The sequence below is a fragment of the Tetrao urogallus genome (assembly GCF_951394365.1).
Source record: "Tetrao urogallus genome assembly, chromosome: 2".
Taxonomy (NCBI): Eukaryota; Metazoa; Chordata; class Aves; order Galliformes; family Phasianidae; genus Tetrao; species Tetrao urogallus.
The window spans coordinates 34,108,674-34,136,175 of NC_136814.1; the positions used below are offsets into that span (position 1 = coordinate 34,108,674).

A 27,502-nucleotide genomic window follows, 5' to 3' on the forward strand; every position below is an offset into this window, starting at 1 on the left:
CCATCCTATTTAAAGTTTTACTTTGTTAGTGTATCAGTGAGATACTGGCCTTTAGGTCTTCTGCCCAGTGTTTCAGACTTCCAAGTGAGGCTGTATCTGTAGCAGAAGGTGGCGCAGACCAACAAGGTGCTGAGTGTGATGAAGGAATACAGCTTAGCCATAGAAACATCTGACCTGGAATGCAAATAAAAATATAATAATTTTTTAGATTCCTGTCAATAGTAAGTGAAGAATAGCTCAGATTTCATCATAGCAGTACAGTCACTTGGTACAGTAACTTAAGACAGTATTCATCTGGTTAATCATTAGGTATTTCTTGGAATCCATATGGTCATGATTCCAAATTCTATAGGCATGTACCACAGTGAGTTGCTTCTTCCAACAAGTGGCAAGATTCCTTTGATTAAGAGTAACAAATAAAGCCTTAAGTAAAAGCACTGGAGCAGTTAAAAGTTCATTTGGTTTAAAAACCTCACCAACTCCAGCTATCTTTTATACAGAAACAGAAGGTAAAACACCACAAGAATTGCAGTGTGAAGCAGGTGTTATCCATTGTTTACTTTCAGCCTGCAGGCTGGGATAAAAGGATTTTCTCTAAACACTTCTTACATAGTTAAATTAGTTTGTTAACATGGCCAAAGCAATCCTCTTGAGTTTCTGGTGTGCTGGAGAAGTGCAGATGGGATAATGTTCAAATTTGATTTTCATTTCCATCCGTGGAAATCCTTTATTGTCAGCAGGAGGCCGTGGAAATAGGATTTCTGCAGGATAGGTGCAAGTGGCACAAACTGAATGTAAACAATCACAAGGGAAGCATCTGGCTTTCTGGGTCTCGCATGAACATGGAGTTACAGCAGGTGAGGCCTCGCAGGCTGAAAAACACCCTGCTTGCTTTCAAGCAGAGGTTCTGAAGAAGTAAAATCTTTAAAAATGTGCAGATAACTTCTGTCTTTATCTATGAATCATCTGTACAGAGAAAGAACACAGTATCTTGTCTTCTTGTTTTTGTACTATCAAGTATATTTCAAACAACAACAACAAACAAACAAACAAACAAACAAAAAAGGCAAAAAAGGAAGACCAAAAGGAGAATCTAATATATTAAATAAAAATCCATTAAAAATATCCACTAGCTGTTATCTTTCTGTTACACCATATGTATGGACTGCAAAGACTGTTTTTAAATCCCAAAAGCTGAAATAGATAAGAAAAGCTGTTGGGCTGTTTTCATCATTGAAGCAAAGGCAGGGTCAGGCTCTGAGCAACCTGATGTAGCTGTAGGTGTCCCTGTTCATTGCAAGGGGGTTGGACTGGGTGGCTTTGAAGGGTCCCTTCTAACTCAAACAATTCTATGATTCTTGGATATTTCTAAAGATTCTCAGCTCACCTATGTTTATTTACAAACAGTATTGTTCTTTTTCCTGTAACTTCCTCATTGTTTTCAGATTATGTAGCAGGTGTTTATTTTGTAGACTAGTCCAGAAAATGGAAAAGCCATGGATTTCAAGAATGACGCCTGAATAATTTCTGAGTTAGAGCTAGGTTGAAGTGGAAACATTGGAAACACCTGAGCCAAAGGAATTGCTGAGCAAAAATATTTTTAAAATATAAACGTCCGCATTTTTTTCCATTTTGATCCGACACCATCACACTTTCTTTTTAAACATTAAAAAAGACAATAACCTGTAGTTTCGAGTTAATATCCTCACTCTGAACACGTAAGTGGCATCATGACTAAAAGGCCGAGCCATGTGGTTTTGAGAAGTGCTGTTTAAAATCTGATACTGCTCATTCAGTCCTTCCTTTGAACTGTTCTCAAGCTCAAAACAGGATCTGTAATTCTGAACAACAACAACAAGTTATTGCTGAACTAGCTCTGAAAAGCAATTCAACACGAAGACTGATTTAGTCATTCTTTGTTTTTTTGCTTTTCAATTTGTGGGCAGTGGCTAAAAATGATAAACGGATTCTGTTGTGTAAATGTACAAATTAAATGTCCTATGAACATAAATTATCTAATTCAGTCCCTTCACAGCACTATTAAGAAACTGCCAATAACTTCCCAAACACAAATATCAGTTCTTAAAGGAACTGTATTTCTCCTAAGGTCATCACTAGGGAATTTGCTGATCTTATTGTGGCCAGTCTGCACTCAGTTTATCTTATTCAGCCTCTACTATACAGACCTTGTCTACTACTACACAGAAAAGATGGAATGTAAAAAGCGAGCAAACTTGGAAATGCCTCCGAATTTACATCTGATGCTTCAGAAGATATTTTCCTTGATCAGAAAGGGTGACGAAGATGCTTCATAATTATGGCTGAATTCCAGACAAGAAAATCTCATGCAGACAGGACAAAGCAGTAGCTCTGTGATATTATATCTTATATAATCTATGTCTATATGTATTTTATCTTTTCCTATCCCAGCTTGGCTGCTTGATGGTTACAAAACAAAACAATATGTCATGGTTTATACATTCTCTTTATGTTCTTTCAAACTCCTAACACTTGTGAGTTCCTGGCACGGGAATCTAGTCAATCAGCAAAAATAAAATTATTACTTACTCTAGATTCATTATAAGGTTGTATTATCTGTGTAGATTTATATACAGCGTCTGTGTTTGGTTTGATTTGGCTTAAATATTGATTGTCATTCTACTGAAAAAGGAGGAAATGTCCTCACTTTACTCATAAAGAGATTGGGCAGAATTTCTCTGGACAAGACAGTGTGAATTAGTGAGTATTGTTTTATTTTCTCTATGGAGAGAAGACGGTCTGAAATTTCAAGTTTTTTAAGCTGCATTTTCCAAATCAGATTCTAAATGCAGATTCTTCTTCCTTTCAGTGTATTGCTTTGATAACTCCCACATGCTTCATTTTTTATATTGAATACAATGTTAAATCTAGTATAAATTTAAAATGTTAAACTTCTAAATCCATCCATTCAGATTAAAGAAATCTCAACATGTGTAAGAACAGTCCTATTTTCCATGTAGACCATTATGCACAAAATACTTCAATAGCATTCTCAGTAGTTGGCTTACTTTTTTCATGGATGAAGTGTACCCATCGTCAGTTCTGCCTTTTATCTCCCATAATACAAAATTTGCTTCAACATTTCTAACACAAATATCACCATCATATCTGTAAAACATGGAATGTGATCCTAATTAGAACAGAAGAAACACATACAGCCTTTGTATTTCTAACTGTGCATGGATCAGTAAGCATGTAGAGCTGCTGTGGCTGCAGAGGGTAAGATAGGTAATCGGTGATCCTATCTACACTGTGCAAAATGCTAAGGTGTCCTAGGGCATCTTAGAATTACAACAAGTGATTAAAACTTACATCTTAACAGCAATGTGCCTTCTTGGAGGGCAGCCAACAAAAAAGTGGGAGACCTGAAAAAAAACCCAACAAATCACAAACCAACAAATTTTAATTTACCCAGGAAACTCCAGAAATGAGCTTCATCACAGACTTGAGGGAGGCTGCTCACTACTAGTGGGAATAATGACTACAAGAACTATTGCACAAATCAGCACGATAATCCAGTAGTGTGGCTCCCTTCTAGTCCACAACTTATCACACCTTACTCATCTCGGACACTTTGGCATCAAGACTATTCTGTGAACTTTCCTCCTTTTATATTTATTCTTGAAAAGTCTTTGTTATTTTACGTCATGTTAATTAAAGAGGATGCTATACAGTGAAATCCTCTTGACAGTAGGTCAGGAATTGATGGGAAGCATTGTTACTGTATTTTTTTCAAGCTACAGTGCCTACCTGATGCTGTAATTCACATGCATTTTCAACAGCACGAGGCTTCAGTTCAGCTGACATAACACCACTGGTCAGTTCTCTACAAAAGAATCCCCCCACCCAAACAAGAGTTCATGTTATAATTCATTTTGAAATCAGTCGTTAACACCAAAGTAACTTAATTACAGTAATAGGAAGGTAATTTCATTTGGAGGCAAGAAGCACTAATTATTATTACTTACTGTTACTTTATTATCACATCACCTACAATTCAATGTCTCTTTTACTCTCACTGTAGTAATTCAGGCATTATGGGATTACAGGTGGATGTCTGAAACTGAGAGTCAGCTCTAGTAGTGAGTAATTTTAGATGCTTACTGATTCCAGAGAATCAAGTTTGACATTATTAGACCTCCAGGTTACTTTCGAATAACACAGTAGCTACCCAAGGATGGAATATTTTGTTTTTATTTTTATTTGAGTTTGCAGATAAATGACACTGTGAAAAGCAGAAAAGTGAAGTTTGGGTGGGAGACTGATCAATGTAATGGGAGATTTAAAATTGCTTATCCCTGAACCCATTACCAGGGTGAGTAGAATCTGGAATTAGGCAGATGGAGATGAGCAGAGTTACATCCTATCCTATTTCACATTTTGTGAACTCTGGCTTCTATTGAAGCCAAAATTAAAGGCATGAGACAACCTGCTGTGGCACTGGATCTGAAGTCTGTCAGAGACTGCTGACCGAGGCAGCCCTGATATGCAGTACTTACCAAATTCTGGTGTAGTTTTCCATAAATAAATCAATTTCAGAAAATCATCAGACCTTGAAAAGTGTACTGAAGACACCCAATGGTATTTCCCATCTATGATCTGATATTCTGAAATGGCAAGGCTTGTTCAGGAGTATTTTTAGCACTCCTTGAAGGAGAATATTAAGCAGCTTTGATTCAAAACTTTGAAAGCATAACCATTTTTGACAAAGGAATAATCAGGCTACTTTGTGCTTTGATGCAGAGCATCACGATGATATCATCAGATGCATACAGTGCTCTTTATAGCTCTATACTTCAAGATATTAATGTTAAGACATTTGTCCTTGAGTCTGACTGAAATCAACTGCACAATATTTATAACTTGCCAAGAAGAAATCCATTTTGACTGATTGGGATGGAGGAAAAAAAAAAAAGGTGGAATGGCACACCTACACAAATTGTAAAAGTTTGTAAATCATCACTGAAGGCAGCAGTTGATACTGAAAGAAAAACTGAACAGCATGCTGTTGGGAGAGAGCGGGGAGAACAAATTCTGAAGTAATCAGACATCTCCAAACGAAGGGCTTAAAGACAGACTTTTATCACATAGACAATAGGGAAGTCACTTGCCTGAAAGAAACCAGATTTGACTGCATAGTGATGCTTGCACAAAACACAAGCAGAACTGTCTCAAAAACTGCAAATAATTTCTACCTATGAAGTAGGCTTGATTTATACTCTGAGTTAGAAGGACGTAGAGGCATCAAATCTCTTGCAGTCTTTCTCCCAGATGGAGATGTAAGATGTAGGGGCCTGCCAGTGGTAGACCTACTGATAGATTTTAGGTTGCTTCACTGAGTGGCAGTGAGATTCTTGTGGGTCACAGTTGGTAGCAGTGAAAATGTGTGCTCACTGAATGAACTGTGGGAGCTGGGTACACAGGTCAGTGAAAAGGCAGAGGAACTGAATGCCTTCTTCAGCTTAGTCTTTACCAGCAAGACTGGACTTCAGGAATCCTACGTCCCAGAAATCGGGGGTAAAACTGGAGCAAAGAAGTGCACTGTTTATCATATTGGATATCCTGTTAATCTGAGCTCAAACTCCAGCGTTTCAAAGGAGAGCGAAAAGAAACACACCTTCCCTTACGGTAATTTGGCCATTAAGTGTTGGGGAAAACCATACCTTTCTAATTCCTACAGCACATCCAGTGGAACACTTAAGCATTGTGCAAAGTTGTAAGAATTATGAAAATGTTGAGTGCAACGGCCTCTTTTATTAAAATACAAAAAACAAACTGATTTCTTAGGCCTCAGATTGTAAAACTGCTTCACTCACCAAATGATTTGATTGTAAATCCTTCCCAGTATCTTTATACTCCTTTTGAATGGTGAATATCAGAACAGGACACAACTATCTAAGCCTCAGCTTTATCAATACTATACATCAGTGCAGCTTGATCTTTTTAGTTCTTATTCATATTCCCTATGTTATACGTACACCAAATCCTTACAGAGCCTTTGCCAGAGCACTGTACTAAGGTTACACATTGAGGTGCTGACTCTAACAGCAGCTGAAGTCATCTCCCTCAGACAACGGCTTAGTTCAGTCATGTGGTACACTTACTGATCTCCTGCATATCTTTGTAGGAAGAATGGCTCTTGATTTGCATGCATTATGTAAGGTTTAGAGCCTGGAAAGTCTCTACAATATTAATAAAAAGGCCTACCAAATGAGAGAAACTTCTTTAGCCTCCTGCAGGCTACCAATTTGTCATCAATTCATTCACATTAAAAAGACATCAGCATCTTGCTTGTCATAGGGACATTTCCATTTCTAAAAAAAGGTGGTTAATAGTCAGAACTATCACTTCAGTAACTTGAGTGTCAACACTTTCAGAGATGGAGAGATTGGAATAAACCTGTATGCAAATCCAAAACAAAAATGAGCATAAGAAAGTTAGGATTGGTTTCCAACCCAAGATCCTCTTATGTGAATATAACCTAGGGATATAAGTTTGTTTAACAGCTGAACCTTCACCCACAAATATATAAATGCTGAAAAACCCTATCAGTATCGGCATTAAAAAAAAAAAAAGAATGAATCTATGTATTAGGTGGACACAGTTTTTCCAAGTAGGCTGCATATACCCCTCCCTGAGGTATATAAGCAAGCATCAGTATCTGCCCATTAGCAATATTAACATTATTATTTATATAATAATGGTCACATTAGCTAGTGAAGTCCTGATGTGCTTTTAATTCCTACTTATCAAAACGACACTATCAAATTTACATCTACTATATACATTTTCTGATACTCACAATGCCTGTGTATAATTGGATTCTAAAATATTGTCAGTTTGATGAGAAAATGTAAATTCCTATAAAAGAATAAAGAAAAATAATTAGTAAAAATCTTTTGACCACAGCAGTGCTTTCAGAGAGACAAAGGATATCTTCATGATAGCTGGAGAATCTGAAAAAATGTCCAGTTCTACTTCTGTAATTTGTTTTTATGGCTTCTCCACAGTGCCAACGACAGGTGACAGACAATCTTTTCCCTCTCTGTGTGGTTCTGACTTGCCCAAACAGTATATCTGGGAATCACCTACTCTAAAATAGGTATCTAAACTACGGGCTACATGCACAAACCAGGAGCCATCACATAATTAAGAAAAATTCCCTGGCACAAAAAAAATAAGGCTTGAACCTCTACATTCTTCAAGTTCTTCTGTAAAAGGTACCCACGAGTCTATTCTCAGCCTAAGCAATGCAGTTCCTCCCTGAAACATCTGAGGCACTGTCATGCCTGCAGTGTGTTTTCAAGGACTGCACAACTCAGCATCCTCATTCCCATTTCCTGCCTTCTCCTTGATTCTGCACACAGACACTTATGATTTGCTGGCTTCAAGAGGTCCTGACCGTATGCATAGTAGCTATCTGGTCACCTCTACTTGAATGCCAATCCTATTCCACTGTAGTCAGCTCTAAAAAAAAAAGTTTTTTTTTTCTAATCAGTCATTATTTTACATACTCCAGCACCCAGCCACTATGGTTACCTCTTCACTTTCAACCTCTCATGGGAAAGAAATCCAGGGAGTATGGATGAGAATTCTATGAGAACAGGTGGGAGAGCTGTAAGACAAGGATAGGAAGACAAACGAAAGAAAGGAAGAACAAGGAGCCATGGTCAATGGACAGTAGAATTACAAAGCTGCCTAAATCCTCAACTGTTCCTTCTTCATAGGCACAGCACAGGGAAGCAAGTGCCACCTAAGAATACTGCAAAAAATTTCCTTCAACATTTTCAAACCCAGTCTGCACTTTATGGCCAGCCATTCTCACATAGATTAGAGGAAAGAAGTGATGTCTATGACATCATGGGAAATGAATCCAAATCCGTTTCAAGGGAGGTTGCGAGGATATACATCATGGCACTGAGACAAAGCTGGAAACAGACCATTCACTCTCTCTCCTCAGTGATGACCACAGAGCTGTGTTTAGGGGAAGCATGAGGTGTGTGTCGTGAACAACAAGCAATGGCAGCTGATTCTGCCTCCACCCTTCTCTCATCAGATCTTCTTCCTCTACAGCAATTACTTTTGCCATTTCACAGCTCTTCAGTTAATGACCATTCCCGAGTTTAGCCAGAACAATAGTGCATAGGTTGGTGTTTTCATACTAGTGGTTGAGCCTCAGTTACGGCTTTATTTCTGAGGTAGCCAGCTGGGAGACAGTGAGCTTGTACAGGGTGAGGGAAGGACTTAAATTCTTGAGAAACAGCAGTTACTTCACAACACACTGTGATTACAGTATACACATCCAAACTAGCAGGTTACTTAAGCAGGAGAGAGACACTTTTGAGATGTATGGATGTAACAGGCATATGTGGCGGGGTTTTGATAGCAGGAGGCTGCAAGGATAGCCTATGTGAGAAGAACCCAGAAGCTGCCCCACGTTTGATAAAAGACAGTTCCAGTGGTGCCTAAAAGGACCCACCGATGGCCAGAGGTGAGCCACTGTGCACTGCTGGTGGCGATTCTGGGAGGGCAGACCTAAGAAAACAAAAGATACTGTGCCACAGCAGCTGTGAGAGAGGGGTGAGGAAATGTGGGAGAAGCAGCCTTGCAGCCACCAAAGTCAGCATAAGCATGCTTACGAATGCAGGCTCTCTCTTTAGAAGCGATCACTATGAAAGCTGCTTCAGTAAAAACACTTGACCTCCTCTCATGGAACCATCGGTATGACTTTGTATGGTACCTTCAGTTGGAGGAATTTTACTCCCCCAGCTCCTGTCTAGCAGTTCAGAGATGTGAGAGACGTGGGAAGCCTGACTGCCAGTGAAGACTGAGGCAAAAAAAATCATTGAGTATCTCAGCTTTCTCCATGTCGGTTGTTACCTCTCTTCTTGTTAACTAATGGGGATACACTCTCCTTTGCCTGTCTCTTCTAACCAATGCTTCTATAGAATTCCTTCTTGTTATTTTTTACATCCCTTGCCAAGCTCAGTTCCAGCTGTGCCTTGGCTTTCCTGATCCCACCTTTGCACATCTGGACAGCATCCTTATATTCTTCCCAGGCCACATGTCTGTTTCTACTGCTTAAGCATTTCCTTCTCAATGATGCTGTGATTATAATCTGAAAATGAATGCCTTAAAACATCAGAAATTCTTTGATGTACTGAAAAACATATTATTGCCATGCCTATTTTTCTCTTGGGAAAAATTAGTTCTCACATTGTTAGTCAAATGCAATTGGTAAAACCAAATCAAATTATCTTCCTGTTACAAATACTAAGGATGAAAGCCTCAGTTTTCTTGTTAGAAACACACTGAGTAGAGGGGTGCAGGTTAGAATCATGCTGATAGGAGTGCAAGTTAATTGTATCCAAGTAACAGTTTGCTAAATACTTTCTTGGTGCGTCTTTCCATCAAAAATTAATGTTTCAGTCTTAACAGACCAATGAATTGAATAGATATTCTTGTATTGTCATTTACAAGATAGCTTCAATGGTCTCTTACTTTACATTTATTTACCACTTACTAAAAAAAGAAAGTTAATAACTACTTAAAATAAAATATACTTAACAGAGAATAATCTGGTGGATAGTGCTCCCATCAGACATTTCTGGTAGTGTTGATCCAGACACATGAAGATATCCATTATCCGTGCTGTTTTTATAGGTGTAGCAAACACATCATCCCACAGCAGTCCAGAAGATAATGCTGAATTTATGTATATCATCCTCATAGCAGAACTGTGAGGAACAGGTAAGCAAAAACCTCCTAAGCCCCAAAGTTGTCTGCCTTCATTATAAAATGCCAGAAAAAATAGTCTGGAGGAGCTGCAGGCGTTGCAAATAAGTAACATTGTCACTTTGCATGGGACTGAGTCACAGCTAACAGTTGTTACAGTTAAAGAAGCAGTGTTTGGAAAACTGACGATCTTCACTAAGCTTGCAGTATCTGCTATTTTATTAAATGCTTCATTGTATCCAACATACAGCTCAGTAGACATCCCTGCTGCCCAAGTACTTAACTGTTTTCCACTCTGTTAAAAAAAAACGAACACAATGATTATGTAAACACTATCTTCTCATAAAGTTCATATCAGGGACGTACGCTAAGAAATCAAGATGTTATGGGAAACATTTTCAACTAATGTAACTGCCAAAGCTGCATTGAAGTCAATTTACAAATTTAAGCCATGAGTCTAGAAACAATGTCAAATGGCTGCACGAGCTCACACAGAGCCAGACAGCGTGGACCCTATTTCAGAATGTCTTTAAATAAATTTGTTGCTGTCTGGTAATTTCTAATTCTCACCCTAGCCTAAGAACGATTTAAAAGAGATCTAAAATAGATGTATCCAGACATTTAATGAAGATCATCCATATCTTAAATGTCAAATGAGAACTGCGAATAACTCACCTGCACTGGATAAACAGATGAACACCAATATCTTGAATGCATTCGAAGTATTTCACTCTCAGGAAGCTTGTGTTCTGCTCCAACTTTAAAAACATGTCTGGCTTCTCTTTTATAACAAGTGCTGTTTATTAAAAACGAGATTCCATTATCTGACAGAGCCACAACAGTTATATTGCTATATAGGCCTTTGGTCAAAATATCTGAGAGAATTTTAATTTCTATGTGTGTCCTGAATGCATCGTTTGTATAGAAAGTTCCAAAATTTGATAACAAAACTGCTGCTGTTGGAAAACACGCAGACCATTTAATAGGGAGTTCACTACTCTGAAGGGAACAGAGTGAGATGTCATTTTTCTTGCTAGGAAATGACTGTTTGGGCCTTGGGACTACAAAAGAAGTTCTTTGAACAAAGCACTCCTGAAATACTCCAGTTATTTTTATGATGATGTCATCAGGTATTTCAGGTATATCAGCTACCCATAATCTGAAAATGAAAGAAACAAAAAGGTAAATTTGAAAGATGAAATCTTACTGTTGGACTGACTGATGGAAATTGAGGTATGTAAGTAATGTCATATTCTTAGAAGAACTGTACCAACAGTGGTACAGAATTATTTCTTAAGCCTTTTCTAATTTCCAGAAAGTAGATAATGAAATCAAAACTGGGAGAAAAAGATTTAAAATCTGCCTGTAATTTCTAAGCAGGCATATTCTCTACCTCAGTGATGTCTGGGAACTTTCTGTATATGCTTTCATACATATACCTCACTAAGAACTGAGTATCTGAAGTTAAAAATGAATGGTTGTAACATTATTATAGCTTCAGTGAGTAACACAGCTTTCCCTGCTACTGAGAGAACTTCTCCCCCACCTTTCCCATAGCCCCCATTGAGTCACCTGCAATACACAGAACAAAACAGACTAACAGGAGCTAATGTGAAACCACACTGCAGTTGATGACTGGAGCCACTGATGATCCAGCAAGGACTGTGTTGATAAGCAATAAGAGAAAACCATGCATAACAGAAATAGTCTATAACAATATGTCCAGTTTCTGCAGTACACAGGGTAATAACAAATCTGATGGATGCAAGAGTCAACATCCCTGAAGAAGGTTACTTCTTCAAAATTAAGACCCAAGTAGTTCTATTTCAATACATCAGGATACAGCAGGGCTGATACAAACTTAGAAAAGAAACAAAAATCAGTTCAGTATAAAGGAGATCTAGGAGGAATATAAGCTTTGTAACTTTGGCTTCTGAAGAAAATGTGATAGAGGACACTTTTCCTATACTTGCAGACTGTCTGGATTTCCTAAGACGCTGCTGACCTTCAGAGGAGACAGCAAATTTTTAGCAAAAATTTAATGAAACTGCGAGTCTGTCCAAGGCCCCAAAAGTAAAAGAAGCTGGCAGATCAGTTGAGATTGGTTTTGCTTCTTCTTCTCTTTTAGTCTGAAATTTCAGACAGTGGTAACCATCTTGACCAGTCTGACTAGAATTTGAATTAGTCTGCTGGCCCTGTGGTCTCAACAATGATGCTGGATTATGGGACACTTCTTGTTACACCTCAGATGTGTTTTTCTGCTAACAGATGAATCAACTTCCAGACTTATGGCAGTAAATTAAATTTTGGAAAAGAACAAAATGATCCAAATTCTGTTCTTGTTGATATAAGTGCCACTGGCTTCAATAAAAAAAGTTGCTGCAAAATATCCAAGTGTGTATGAGAAGATTTTGGTGAATCAATAGACTCATTGTTAAAATAAATTACAAAGCAATTTTATTTTCTCTTCCTTGATTATTCTGCACTTCAGTTCTTTAAAAAAGGAATAGTCAAAAAGACAAAAAAGAATACCAGAACTCATATAAATAAGAAACAGTCTACTGAAATGGCCAGAATGTTGTGTTCCCACTTCACGAGGTGGGGCAGGGGAGGATTAGTTTAGTTCTGCTGTGAAAAATGTTACAGAAAAAAGCCCATCTCTAATTACAGCAGCTTTTGATACGGAGTGTTGCTATGTTGCCATCTAGCGATTACACAGTTAGATACAACTGATGAAGATGCCTGAGAGCAAACCAAACCTACCTAACAAGTATTTAAAACACCCCTGTTAAAACCATACTCGCTTCTTGCAGTATCATACCCAGTATTAGTTATATGCTGAGAGTCAATTCTTCAATAAATAGAAAGTACAGTCACAAAATAGTAGCGAGCGTGTTATAATGTGTTCAGAGAGTAAAACAAGAGTAAATAAAAGACAGATGGCAAATACAGTCGCAGGAAATGTCTGCAGTTGAGAATCCTTTGTAAAATGTAAACCCAGAGTAATTTTCATTATCTTGTGCAAAAATTTAGCTGATATATTTGGATTAGCTTCACTGGAGGTCTATGTAGGTTAAAATTTTACAGATAATAAAACAGGTGACAAATACCTTTGCGAAATATTAGTCCTTATACTTTCACATGACTGTCATTTACTGGCTTGATCTATTTTCTTATGAACTCACAATCAAATAAACTGTGACTTTTTTTCTCACTGCTGATTTTTTTTTCTCAGCACGTTGGAACGTATGGTGAATAGTACATACTTGTGGAAAGAAAAAAGTATTTGTCCTAAAATGCAGTAAATAGTGCTAAAAGTAGAGCAACTGACAGTAGGAGAGGCCTCATATTAGATTTATTCTTCTAAACTACTGGAAAAAAAAAAAACCAACCTGTGCAGACGTCTTTCATCAAGGGCTCCAGCACAGAAAGGATAGGAATAGAAGCAGATGGCATTGCCTCAGGAAACTTTTCAAATGTAAATTATCAGATACGTTAATTGCCTTTTTGTCAATGTCCATACTCAAAGTCTTACCGTAGTTTCTTAATTTCCAATTAAACTGACATAGTTGCCTGTGTAATGAAAGATACATAATAATCCTTTGGAATCCTATATTGCCTTTGTAAGAAACTCCAACAAATGTCACCTGCTGGTGGATGCTGTAGTATAAAGAAGCACCTGTGTCCCCTTCAGATTTCCCTCACCTCCAGGCACTTTCTTGCTATCCTATTTCCTATACAGCACATGCAAACACACTGTAAAGTAAACAAGCTTTAAAAGTAAACAAGCTTTAAAAGGAGTATCAATACTTTGGGTATTATTTTATCACAAATATTTAGAACTACTGCCTACTACCGATCATGAAGAGTATATTTAAGTATTGGTTTTTGCTGGAAGACTCACAGAAAATGACAAAATCTTAAGCAAACAGGTGAAAGAAAGATAAAAGATGTCAAAGATGTTTTGCACAAATACCAGGACTCAAACCTGAAGAAGTGCTGTGGTTTAACCTGGTAGGCAGCTAAGCACAACTCAACCATTTGCTCACTCTTTGTCCCACAGCAGAAACTCCCGCTCATGTGAGAGGTGTTCAACTTGTCAGCTCATGGGTTGAGATAAGGACAATTTGATAAGGAAGAGGGGAAAAAACAACAACAAGAAGAAAAGAATAAATAAAGAATAAAAAAAAAGTGATGCAAAGTGCAATCGCTCACCACCAGCCAACTGATGCCCAGCCAGTCCTTGAGCAGCCGCCCCTCCCAGTGAACTCTCCTCACTTTCATGATTCAGCATGGTGCCATATGGTATGGAAAGTCTCTCTGGCCAGTTTGGGTCAGCAGTCCTGGTTCTGACCTTTCCCAACTTCTTGTGCCCCCCAGCATCCTTGCTGGCAGAGCAGTATGAGAAGTATGAAAATTATGAGGAGCTGAAAAGTCCTTGACTCAGCACAAGCACTGCTCAGTAACAACTAAAACATTGGTGCTATCAAGACTGTTTGCATCCTAAATCCAAAACACAACACCCCACCAGCTACTATCAAGAAAAATAACTCTATGAGAGCAAAATTAGGCCAACAAGCCAGCAGAGATACTGGAAGCAGTTTAGTTGACCCTGAATGACATTCTACCTGAGCTACCTTCTTTTTGTGTCACGTGAGGTAAAAATGTGCAAATCCCAAACTTAGAAGCCTAGAGGAGGGTGAATAACAGCTGGCCAGTATTTTTTTTTTTCTCCAAATGAAAAAGAAATGCTTGACACAATAGCTCACATAGGTTCTAAAGTTCCAGGAATGGCGTGACTGAATGGGGGGACATTGAGCTTCAAGCTGGTATCTACAGCTTGATGATTAAGACTCAGCGACCATTTGTTACAGTAAAAACTTCAGGTGATTTTGGAGTCTAGTCATGCTTTCTACTCCTTGGGCTTCTGTACATGCAAAGTAGAATAGAGTTTTTTGGCACTGAACTGCATGCTTATGTAAATTTAAGTACTATGGTGAATGAAACAAAGGGCAGATAAACCTGCTGATGACAAGCTGTCTTCAAAGAAAAGCAAAAAGAGCAAAATTATTACTGAAGCACAAAGTTATCCCACTGCACAAAGAAGAGGTTCAGACATGGCCACAGCCATATTTTGTATTTTGAGGAGTCACATCTCGTTGCTCTGAAAGCTGTTATTGGACTCCCTGGGTTTTTAAAGCCAGGTACCTAAAAGTTTCTCCAAATCTGGAAGTTGTTTAAAACTTGTTATCAATCCACAGAAGTAACCATGAAAACAAGAATTACATCTTCTTGCAGAGAACAAGCTATTCCCTAAAGTACTCAAATTCACAAGACTGATACCACTAGTTCAGGACTGATAATTTCTAGTTTGCATGCATTTGCTTTTTTCCTTCAATTATCCTTCTTTTTCTGTGTAGCAAAACTGTTACAAAGAAATTCTGAAGTTCTTTGGGCACTGTGTCCCTCATACTTTATTTTTGATGACATGTCTGTTGACTACTTATGGCTGAAATAACGGACACACTGATATGCTTCCAAGAACACTTTCTACAATGTAGGTAAAAAAAATTAGAAGAAAAATGACCAAGTTATTTTATTCATTGCCCTCTCTACACTTACTCATTAACAACTGTCTACAGAGCCATAAATGTAACAATTTTATAGAACATTCAATTAAAAAACAAAAAGCACCATAAATACATTACCATACCCGGATTTTGGAAGCCTCTGACAGTGGTATGTTTTTTGCTTGAAATAGGTCTGAACAACAGGTTTCTGTCCCCAAATCTGTAACATCTTGCTGACTATCTGAGAACTCTGTGTAAGTAAAACAAACATTTTTATTAATCATCTGTTTTTGTCCAATTAGGATAAGGTTATTTATGACAATCTTTTCTTTTTAGAAATACTTACGTTGGAATCAGCTCTTCTATTATAAAATATATTTTCAAACAATGGCATACTACTAAAACCATATTTAGTCAATCCATTTTAGCATATATTACACTCAGAATATAATTCTGTTATTTGTGGGTTTTTTTGTCACATCAGAGAACAAAAAACACTTTCTTAACATCTAGTTATCTAATAACAAAGATGCCTTCGGAATGCAATTAGTATTGCTATTTTTTTCTTCTTTTATTCTGCGAGAGAGTAATGTCAAATATGAAACAAATATGAAACAAATGTGAAAAAATCAAGATCTAATGATGACAACTTAAAATAAATAAACAACTTGTGGTGCCATGCATGCTTACTCTGTGTCAGATACCACACCAAAACTGAATACTTTCTGCTATTTGTTTTGATCAGAAAGCCAGTCCTAACAAAAATTACTGTAAATATTCATCCCTATAACTAATCCATGTTGGATAACCTCGTTAGTAAATACCTAATCCAGTCTAGAGATCTATCTATACAGATCAGCCCATACAGTATCTTGTTACATTTTAGGTGTGAATTAAACCAGTGAGTTGACAACACCATTTATCACATTTCATGACTTCCATAATGCTTTTAACTTATTTTCCAACAGTTTGGGATACAGGGAATCTGAAGAAGAGACTTAAATGTTACATGATATTACCACTTACAACAACTTCAGTACCATTTTCAAAAAGACTTAAATGTGACTGCATCACTAAAACCTGCTAACTCTTCTATCTATGAAACAGACAATAGGTTTCACCTCATTCCACACCCGTGTCACTGCTGCAGTATTAACTGAAGAGAAAATATTGCAAATGTACTTTTCCTAACAGTAAAAGGAAGTAAAGATGTATGCCGATACAATATTTCAGCAAGACATTTCCACTTTCAGCTGGTAAATTTTCACAAGACATACATTTTCACTTTTTTCTAAAGTGGCATAATTTCAACTTACTTCTGATGGAAAAACTGCAGTGTGATTCAATTCAGAGGCATCTGCACTTTCGGGATCATATATCCACAAAATTAACTCGTAAGTATAAGAGAGACAAGAGTTAATATGTTTTGAAATATATACTAAAAATCTATCAATGTGACAACATTTCTTCTTCTGATAGCACATAAAACAACACAGCAATAACATCAACTTAAGCAACGCTGATCCTGCAGACTAATCTTGTACACCTTGGTTCTTATTGATGTCAATGGGCAACAGCTACTGAGGGAAACAGCACACATTTTCTCAGAAATAAAGGGGGAAGAGCAAAATTCATGCAGAGGATATTTTTCTCCCCTGAGGCCTTCATGTTTCCCTCAGAAGCCTTTCTCATGGGTGGCACAGTTATATACAGCCCATTCTGCTGCAGCAATGGAAGAGAGGTTACTCACTATTAAAACAAAACAGAATTTCCTCCTTGTCAAAGAAACATTGCAAAACTGCTACTAAAATGACACTTCCATGACCGAACGGAGGTGACGCACTGCTCTTTCAGTCAGGCAGAAGGCAAGCACCTGCAATTCCCAGGTACATGCAAACAGAAGGATCATTCCGTGAGGCGCTCTCCCCCCATTTACCACAAAGTAGAGCAGTGTAAGGATGTGCACGGAGGCAGCTATGAAACAGCAGACATGCTGTAAGTTTGCAGCACACAGTTCATGCGCTGCAGTTTGCTGTTCATCTACTCAGATCAAAATGCCAAGTTGTACAATCTGTCCTTAGAACAGCGCAAACTGAGGAATCCTGCAGCTGCTTTCTCAGAGGTGGGTGAATAGAACTTGAACAGAATTTAAGCTTGCTTCCACACTTGTGAGCTTCCACCATTTCTAGCAGGCTGCAAACCATTTATAGAACAGTTATCTCAATTCACTTTGTTAGCATGGACATGTTTATAAGAAAAGTTTCCGTATTTCCTCAAATGATCCCAACCTCAAACAAAAAGGGGGAGAGGTAGGAAATAATTTATCTTGTAATCTCCTTATATTAAATTTGCAGATGTTATGAAATAAGGCATTTTATAAACCAGATATTAATTTACCATACCAATGGTGTGTTTCATCATATTCACTGAAAGGGACACATTTTAAAAATCTCAAGTAAACACACAAGTTCAAAGAAATGAGTACAATAGGTTGGCCAGTCTGCCAGTAGTAAGCATGAGTTTGTGTCAAAATTGTATTTCATAAGAAATGAAAACAATTAAAGATCTAGATACAAATATGAGGTCAAAGAATGCATTCAAAATTAAATTCACCTGGTGCTCATTTAAGAAGAGTTGATCTGCGCTACAAAAACAATAAAAAATACAATATTATTAAGAAACTTTCTATTGAATAAAACTATATAATATATATATATACATACAAGTTGTACATACATTATACAATTTAAATCAATCTGCTTGTTTCAGGTGTGTACATTGTCTACAACGTTATAATACAATGTGTTCAGCATTATGGCATTGGCTGTTCCATTGCATAAATGTTTAAAGACAGATATCTATATTTGCTGGTGGTTCTCATTTAAAAATATACTCTGAGCATCATTCACAGGCTTTTTTATAACGTGGTTTCCCTCTTACCAAAAATATGCACTGCTTAAAGAAAGCATGTCTTCTGCTATAGTTCATCTAATTTAAAGTTACCAGATTAAAAAGATCAGATTGGAAGGAAGGATGCCTGCTGTATCAGAGCTATGGAGACTGAGCATTGTGCAGTGGATTGGGAGAACAATTTCCCTTTCCTGTCCCTCTTTGCAGTGACATGACAGGGAACAGAGCACTGGTCATGTTGGAAACAGGACCTCTATGCGTCCTGCACTTGTGCTGCGGCTGGAATGGGGAAAATTCATGGGCTGCAACTTGAGTGGGAGAGGTGGGGAAACTGTTAGATATCTGATGTCAGCCATACATTAGGATTGCATTACATCAAACTTCACTAAACATCCTGGATGAAATGCTAACTTCCACAAAGTCACTGCAAAAACATCAACTGCTTTCACAAAAGGTGGTCAATCATTCTTTCAACAATTTAAGCAGAAAAACGTAACACAGAAATGTGTTTTCATCAGCATTTGAATAAAATATTAAGAAATTAGCAATTATATTCAAATTCAATGAAAAAAATTTTCATGCGAGTTCAAAACTAAATTTGCAATTTTCAGGTGCAGATACACGTAACTTCAACTAGTGTGACTGATGTATAAGAGCAGAAAGAAGTGTGATGTACAGTTCTTTCAGGACGAGAGACATTGCTGCCATGGCTCTTTGACTTCATGTCAATCATGTTTAGTGTTTGTTTTGTAAATATACCGAGTGCATTCCCTTCAGCAAAAGAAAGCAGAAAAAGCAACAGGGTGCTCTCTTTTGCAGTAATGTCTGGGAAATGTAAAGACATTCTCAAGCAACATTAACATGGATCAAAAGAGAAAGCATGCAGGGAAGTTTGCTCTGGAATTGATGGAAATAATCCAAGTACGGAACTTAGTGGCTTTCTATTTAAATAAACAGATAAAACAGCTTTGAGTGCAACCATACGATGCTTTATATTATACAGGAGTTACCAGAGGGGTTCAAATACCAAAAAGAAACCTACTGCTATGTTTACAGAAAGAGGACTTTGTATACTTATCTAATAAACAAATATATGCCATTACAATATTCCTGACTAGCATTATAGACTTCTTCCTCCTATATAAATAAAGTAAGCCGAATATCGGCGAACTCCGTGGATGAAAGGAGCAAAATATGAGTTATTATTATTGCCTAAAAACTACTGGTTTTATGCAGGATCTCTATGGAACTTTTGCAAGAGTTTGACGATAATCAGACTTTTCTTTTTCTTAAGGCTTTGGAATATAAGGCAATCTATCTCTGGCAGGCTTTCCTACCCTGACAACCACCAACATTCCTGTTTGGACTTACTGCATTAAAACATGTGCTCTCATGCTTCATTACTTGTTTTTTTTTAATTGATCTGCCGGCACACTCAAACAGCAGTGCACTCTCCCTCCACACAAATGGCAACTTCTGTTTAATATTTTAAATTCCTGGTTGAATACACGCTTTTAGCAGCAGCTTCACTCTGGCACAGTGTTCCTCACAGACATGAGAAGGGGCAGACTGACATGTTTGCATTTTAAAATTCAAAAATCATTACTTTAACTGCATGAGAAATACACATAGAGACTGTCTCACCTTCTTCCTTTCTCTAGAATGTTCTCCGGAATCCCACAATAGCATCCAAGATACTATTTATTTCTACAATTAGCTTCTTCCAAAATACATATTTCTGGACCCTACAAGCAAAATACCTCCACTTTCTACACTAAAGGGGAGCTTTTACTGTAACTTCAAGACCTCTTAGGCATATGTCCTTCAAAGCCTACATCTTTTGGTAATTAATCCCCCAGTTTTCTTTGTAATCTATTGCTAGTTAGCTGCCTTCTGTGTATGGGAACTGCTGAGTCACAGCCTGAACCTCTGATGGATCACCTGAGGCGAGCCATGAGTCAGCCAGAGGAGCACAGCTGAAGGCAATTCACCTGTGCTGCTGCAAGGGGTGGAGCCTGGCTGCCCCCCTCCTAGACCTATTTAAGAGCTGGCTACCAGTAAGGAAGGATTTCATCTGGAGATCTCCTCTTCTGGTGTTTTTGTAGGTGAGCCTAGCATACAGGTAAGCCTTCCATTTATTCTCTTTTGTTATCATAATTTACTTTGCCTAACTCTCTTGTTTATTTTGTGATTGTAACACCTTAATATCCATTCATTATATACTTCTGCAATTGCCTTGAAACAGACTGAGCTCAGGCAAAGACTGGCTGCATGATACCACAATGTCGCATATAATCCATTTGTCAGTATCCTTCATTTTTAGGCCTCTACCAAGTACAAAATTTTCCCTTTTCCCCTTCCATGAATTTTAATTCAATATAAAAACAAAGAAGTTCTAAATCTGACGTATATGTATACACATATATATGCACAAATATATAACATTATCCAAAACTCAAATTCCAAGCTGAGATGTTTTTCACTTCTCCAAACAGATCATTTTAAAAATGCATCTTTTTTAGTAAAGACTATTATTATATATTTCCAAAAATATTCACGTAGAGAAAAACCTACCCTTCCATTTCTGAAGCTACTGTTGAATAGCACGTGAAACAATTAGAAGGATCAGAATCAGGCAAACATTGCTCTTCATCCTCAAAGGTCTAAAAGAGAGAGATATGTTCTGCTTTGATACACTGCCTTCCTAGTGCTGTGGGCTTATGTTTTACTTATAGCAATAAATGTGCCTATATAATGCTCTAATACTTACAGAAAAAGACTTTGATTTATGAATAACCCAAATGAATTCAGTCAGACTACTTAGGAACTCAATGTCCCAAAACCTTTGTCACTGATCGCATATGTAGGCTAGGATTCATGAACATGGATGCAACAAAATATTACAAATTTCCTGAATCCATTTAAAAGATTCTGCAGTTTCTTCTGATAGGTAACCATAATCAGGATTCAACATGAGTATCTTCAGAACCAATCTCCTAAACCACCACTTATGTTCTTAACAAAATACTGAACAAAAAAATCCTAATTAGCCAGTTCTTGAAGGGGATTTTTGTTGGTAAGCATGAAGGAAATCTGTGACAATATCCACATAATCTGTACCAATCCCATTTAACAGGCAGGAAACACCATTATTCCAGTTCCCCGTATTAATGAAGACTTTTGACGCAATAAGAAATTGAATAACACATGTACCATGGTGTCTCATTTAGGGTTAAAATCCATAAAATTGCCCCATATTTCTTAGCTGCAATCATACTGCAGAATGTGTACAAAAACAATCAATGGTCATTACAAAATATTTTGAGATAGTTGAGGGTTTTTTGTGATTATATGATAAGCAGCTGCCTTACCAGAGAAAATACAATCAGCACACAGATCTCTGTAACAAGAGGAAATGGACATCAAAGGGATGAGTGTAACATGTTTAATATTTTAATAAAATAATAGGGGCTACCATAAATCTCAGAACTCACTGATAAAGCCTGCAACCAAATGAACCATTATTACATTAGTTAATGTAATAATGAATGCCATTCTTACTTGGAAGCTCCCCTTCAGCACCTTTATCCCTAAAGACAGTTATTTTGTAAACAGCTTATCCAGCTCAGGAACTCCATTCCATAACAGACTGTGGGTGCTGTGAGAGACACCTGCTTTCAAACCATCACTGTGCACACAATGAGACCGCAATCAATTTTTATACAACTTATTTTGGCAGTTTACCTCAGTCTTTACTTTTGGTTTTATGCGGTAAGTTCCAGAAAACTGACGCTTCAGTGTTGTTTTGGGTGAACTGCAGTTATTTAAAAAAATAAAGACTGTACATAACAGAGTAGTTAACAACAGATATTTGTCTGAAAATCTACTTAGATTAAATCATGAAAAGTCAGCATTTCAGGGTTCTCTTCAGAAGTCTGTGCAAGAACTGTCTCTTAACAGACTATACAATCTAGCAGTTCAGTATTCAGGTTACAGGCAATCAATGTTTCTAAGACTAAAAAAAATAGTTTAGGGCATTATTTATAAATTATAAATTATTTATTAAAAAAAAGTGTGAGAGAAATGTGAGCCTAAAAACATATAAAATATGCATTAAGCTTTTAGCTCAAGTTCTACCTTACCTGTAAGCGAGCTAACCTTGCTAATGCACAGAATCAGTGACACTTGGAGGAAATTAAGAATTACATGACCAGTCTCTTTCAAGAGCTGTATAAACAAGCCCCCAAAGAACAGCCAGCTGGCAGGGCACACTTCCCAGTCCTTAAACTATCTAAGCATGCGGAATGGTATGGCCCCTTCTACACGCTTGCACATCCTGACTGCCTGTCTTTAAGGTCACACTTCACCTCGTTAACCAGTCTGTTCTCATCCATCTTGTCCAGAAACATCAGGTAGGATTAACAGCAGAAGAAACGAAGGATTTACCAGATAACTCAGGTTAAAGATTAGCAAATAAAACAGACAAAAATGCATATTCTAACCTATATTTAACAACCAAATACAATCATAGTTGGTGTAGTAGATCTCACCCACAGTTCTTAAGGCAATTCCAGGAGATGGTAAAGGCTGCTGTTTTCAAACAGATAAAGCTGATGTAAATTTGGAGCTACTGTGTTCCCCCCTCAAGGTGATACTTTTGCAATGACCATTTTAAGGGAAAAATTCTAACAAAAAACCAGACCTTTGAAGAAGAAAAAGCTTTCTGCCAATTTAACATCACTCTCAGTCAAATACTGCACAACATTTGGGTTCCTAAGAAATGTACAGATGTACTGCAGAAAGTTAATGACCCAAACTATCTATCACATGATGCATTCTATTAAGCTCCTAATGTCTGATGCTGTGAAAGGCCAGGACACAGATTGAGAACAGTGAAATTCTGGGGGAACATGGTAGTAGAAGCTAATTTCTATTTAATACGTCTACTTTCCCACTTTCCTATTTAAGTTATGGTAAATATTGAAATTAAAATGTCATCCATACGAAAACTCACTTCTCATCTGTAAAGACAACAATTCACTTGCCATGCTTTCAGGGAAAATGGAATACATAGATCTGAGGAACTAACTTAAAATTTCTTTCCTCATTTTTCTTAGTATTATTACATTAAATAGCTGTCTCTGCAATTCATAATTTACAAATCTCATTTCCAAGCAAAGGATGTAGCTTTGCAACTTTTCAAAGAACAAATCCCAAAGTATTTTATTTTCCTGAGAATCTTTAGTCTTGCCTGTTGCTACCTTACTTGCACTTGCATACAAAGAGACACCTCTTTACAGTAGGTGGTTTGAAAATTTAAAAAGCATACTGTATTATCTTAACTATTCTCTCATTGAACTCAAAGTACTGCTGTTGTGATGATGTTTCTCATTTCTGAAGTCTTTAACTTTTATCTTCAATAGCACATGTATCATGAAAATCCCTCTCAGTGAATAAAGTTCCTTCATATTCTAGATCCATCTAACCAGAGTTGAAACAATTGCTGTGTGATAATCTATTGATTATGATGACGTGTACAACTATTACTTTATAATGTGCTTAATCTCGTTTTTATCATGACAAAAAGACTAATGAATTTTACCAAAAATACTTATGGAAAAGTTTAACTTGAATAACTAATTTAAAAACAGGAATAAACAAGAAGGGATCCATTACATCAAGCACAATGTTCAAATAAAATGACATATTTCCTTCCTGTATAATCGGTTCTTGTCTCTATAAAGTAATTGGAAGATGAAGTAACAGCATCCTGGAGAGTTTGAAGTGCTAAAGACGTCAACATTGTCTGGTACAGTAATTCTTAAGGCTTTTCTGGACTATGGCACTATCAACCCATATATATATATATATATATATTTTTTTTTTTTTGTGAGCCACAATATACCTTAGATAAAGATGCCATATATGAACAGGAAGTAAAATTAACTAGTTTTTCATTAAATATTTCAATGACTTAATGAATTTCAAAATTTTCTCATTTCACATAGTTCTGTGGGATACCTACAGATCACTTTTCCACAACAACTATTCCAGTGTAGGTTTTTTACTCTGCAAAATATCTGAGCAGAAACAACTAGTTTTAACAAAAAACTTGTAGCATGGGCCATGTGTTCTGACATCTGCGTTGCTGTGGTCTATTTATTTCTTCTATCTGTATTCTTTCAAAAAAATAAATCAAACTTACAGGAGGAAAAACAGTATCAGAAGAAATATTCATACCCTTCAGTTGTCTTTCAACATGTTTTATAAGTATGAGTAAGGTCAAAGAAATAACACCCTGTGAGCCATAAGCCATGCTGAGCAACACCTAATAATCCACCAGACATTCTTGGATTTTTACATTCATATTCACCCTTGATTGTTTGAACTACTGAAGTTCTTAGCAAAATTCTGCTCTAAACAATGTAGGCAAATTGTTCTATAACCCTTTAAAAAAAAAAAATCAGAATAGTTGAGATTAGAATTCATTAGAATAACTCAAAACAGATCTGTAACATTTCCATCTATATCTTCAACTCAGCTGAATGAAATACAACAATTATCTCACATTGCTCCCAGTTTGTGTTTATTTATTAAAAGTTCCTGTTGGAGCCTCTTGAAGTTTATCAAGAGGTAGAAAATGACTGAAGTCAAAAGCCTGAATGTACCTGAGTTACAGTGAAATCTATCCTAACTATAACTTTCTCCAAGCAGACACATTGAGCAATTCAGAAGACAATAAAACCTAAACTTTATCAGTGTATGTTTCTACCATGGGTGCGGTCAGTTTTACTAAGTCAATACCATGCTTGTTAGTTCCAGAAAAAGCAGTCACATTTCTTCATTCCCTCCTTGGAGGTAAACTTTGCATCACCTCAAAATGCTCACACAAAGCAGATCTGGCTTGCTGAACTAAAAAAAAAGTTAATAGATCCCCTCCATACTAGAAGAAAAAGAACTACTGTAACATTGCAAGCTCTTGCTGGTTCTCTTGATCATATTAAACAAAATTAGTGCAATTGGGTACTTCTGTACAGTATTATTCTAAACTTCTCCTTATACTACAATTAAATGCCTATTTTTGACAAGGGGCATTAGATGCCTGTTTTTCTGCTTTGGTCAAGAGTTAGTGTTTTTTATAACTACACTACAAACACAGTGAATTGTGTAGATAATTTAGCATCTCTTGTGGTATTAGAGTGAAACTTCCCTTTAGTTTGCAAAGAAAAGGGAGGAGTGGGGGGAGGGATGGCAGATATATATATTAACTAAAAATTCTAAACCTCACCATACTGATTATACCTCAATCTTCATTAAACACTTACATCTTTCCTGGAGATAAAGAGTTCATAGTTTTCTTCCGCAGTTCTATCCCTACCAAGAAATCACACCAAAATATAATTTCAAAACTCTCCTGTAATGAATAAAAATAGCAGCAGAATGACAATGTGCGTCTAGTACCTCTTTGGAAAGTAGCAATACACTAATACCATGTTATCAGAACACTATCCATGAAGACTCAAATATATTTTGAGTTTCAGGAGAATATTTGTGCTGGCAATGGTTTAGCATTAGTATTTTTCAGCTAAACTGGAAAATCATATCCTAAATCAGGACCATGTTTTGGGGAGTCATGAGACAATGTACAGTTTATTTCAAAGTGACTGCACTAGAACCAAGTTTTCCATTGCATCAGCAAAATGGGTGAGACAGACTTCAGCAGCTCCTTGTGCTTCTTACTGACTTCCCCAAGGCTCTGTCCAGTGGAACACCATTGCTATGGTTTTTAGCAGCCAAAAATATTAATACAGTGCACAGTATCAAGAGTTAGGGGCTCATTTACTCTTTAAAGTGTGTACATACAATTGTCTCATATCACCTGCAATTGCTCAACATCTTTCTACAGAACTCAGCCAACTATCACAGAACCACTGAACCACAGAATTGTATGGCTGGAAGGGACCTCTAGTCCAACCTCCTGCCAAAGCAGGTTCCCTACAGCAGACTGCACAGGTAGATGAGTCTTGAATATCTCCAGAGGAGACTCCACAAAACCTCTGGGCAGCCTGTTCTACTGTTTTGTCACCTTTACTGTGAAGAAGTTCTTACACACATTGGTGTGGAACCTCCTACACTTCAGCTTGTGGCTGTTTCTCCTTGTCCTACATATGATTTTATCATAAACCTTTCTACCCTTAACTGGTTAACTTTCTCTCTGGTGAATTTTATAGCTCCTGGAGTTGTTGAAGGGAGTGAGCCTGAAGGAACACAGACGCAACTAAAACCCAACGTAACTCCATGACCTGCCCGATAGCTGCAGACTGCCAGCGCCTGCTCAGTGACTCATGTTTCTGAGTAGCCGTCTGAGCAGTAATTACATCATTTAGACTTATGCCTTTTTAATAGCTGCTTTCAAAAAAATTCTTTCCCCTAGGCGTGTTGATTCTGTGAAGTAGGAAAGAATGAAAGCCCCTGAGACACTAGTTCCACTTCTAAAGCCTCAAGTATGCACGAGGAAGGCATTTCTCTGAGATGGGTTTTTTCCATTATTGTTCTTCCTCATGAGTAAGCTTAGGGCCATGTTCTGACCCCTCTGGAGAAAATGGCTTCTCACGTTCACCCCGTGTTCTAGAAACGCTCATTTCTGTGGATCTGGCGACGCGCAAGCACACCTGTAGCACCTCAGCCACGGGCTGCTGCGCGCTGGGGAGTCAGAAAGAGGACCCGAGGCACCAGATCCCGTGTAACCCCGAGCCGCGCTCAGGGTCTCCTCCCGCCCCACAGCCCCACTTGGCGCCCCTGCCCCCTCCTTCCACCTCCACAGGGCGCAGTCTGTCTCCGGCCGCAGCAAGAGCAGCAGGAACAACGCCCGCAGCGGCACCATCACTCCCCACCCTGTCACTAACGGCCGCGGACTCGCGCCGCCGCGGTGGCGCCTGGGGCGGCCGCTGACCAACTGTTTTCAGTTACAGGTGCCGTTCGCGGGAACCACGCGCCCCAGCGTGCACCGCGCCCAGCTCCGCGCGGCAGGCCGCCGGGCGGGGACCGCGGGGCGCGATGGGTAGCGTAGTCCGCGCCGCGGGGCGCGGGAGATCGGCGCAAGGGCGAAGAAGGCGCCCAGAGTGCCGGTAGCGGCAGCGGGGCGGGTCGCTGCCTGGAGGCGGCTCGGCAGGGCGGGCGGTGCCGGTGGGCGGCACCACCACCTGGATGCGGCATCCCCGCCCGGCCGGGAGGAGGCGGGGGCAGCG

The 27,502-nt window shown here is 38.0% G+C and overlaps 1 protein-coding gene across 1 annotated transcript; it reads right to left on the minus strand.

The window, feature by feature from the left end:
* Positions 1-17: 17 nt before the first annotated feature.
* Positions 18-27,138, minus strand: CATSPERE (catsper channel auxiliary subunit epsilon; the record flags this gene model as incomplete). The annotated part of the gene is made up of 10 exons (XM_079550309.1): positions 18-174; positions 1,684-1,841; positions 3,048-3,147; positions 3,352-3,404; positions 9,608-10,069; positions 10,450-10,570; positions 15,488-15,594; positions 16,661-16,735; positions 17,958-17,988; positions 26,936-27,138. 10 exons carry the CDS (start codon positions 27,136-27,138, stop codon positions 18-20), a joined length of 1,467 nt encoding a protein of 488 aa, XP_079406435.1.
* Positions 27,139-27,502: the final 364 nt, after the last annotated feature.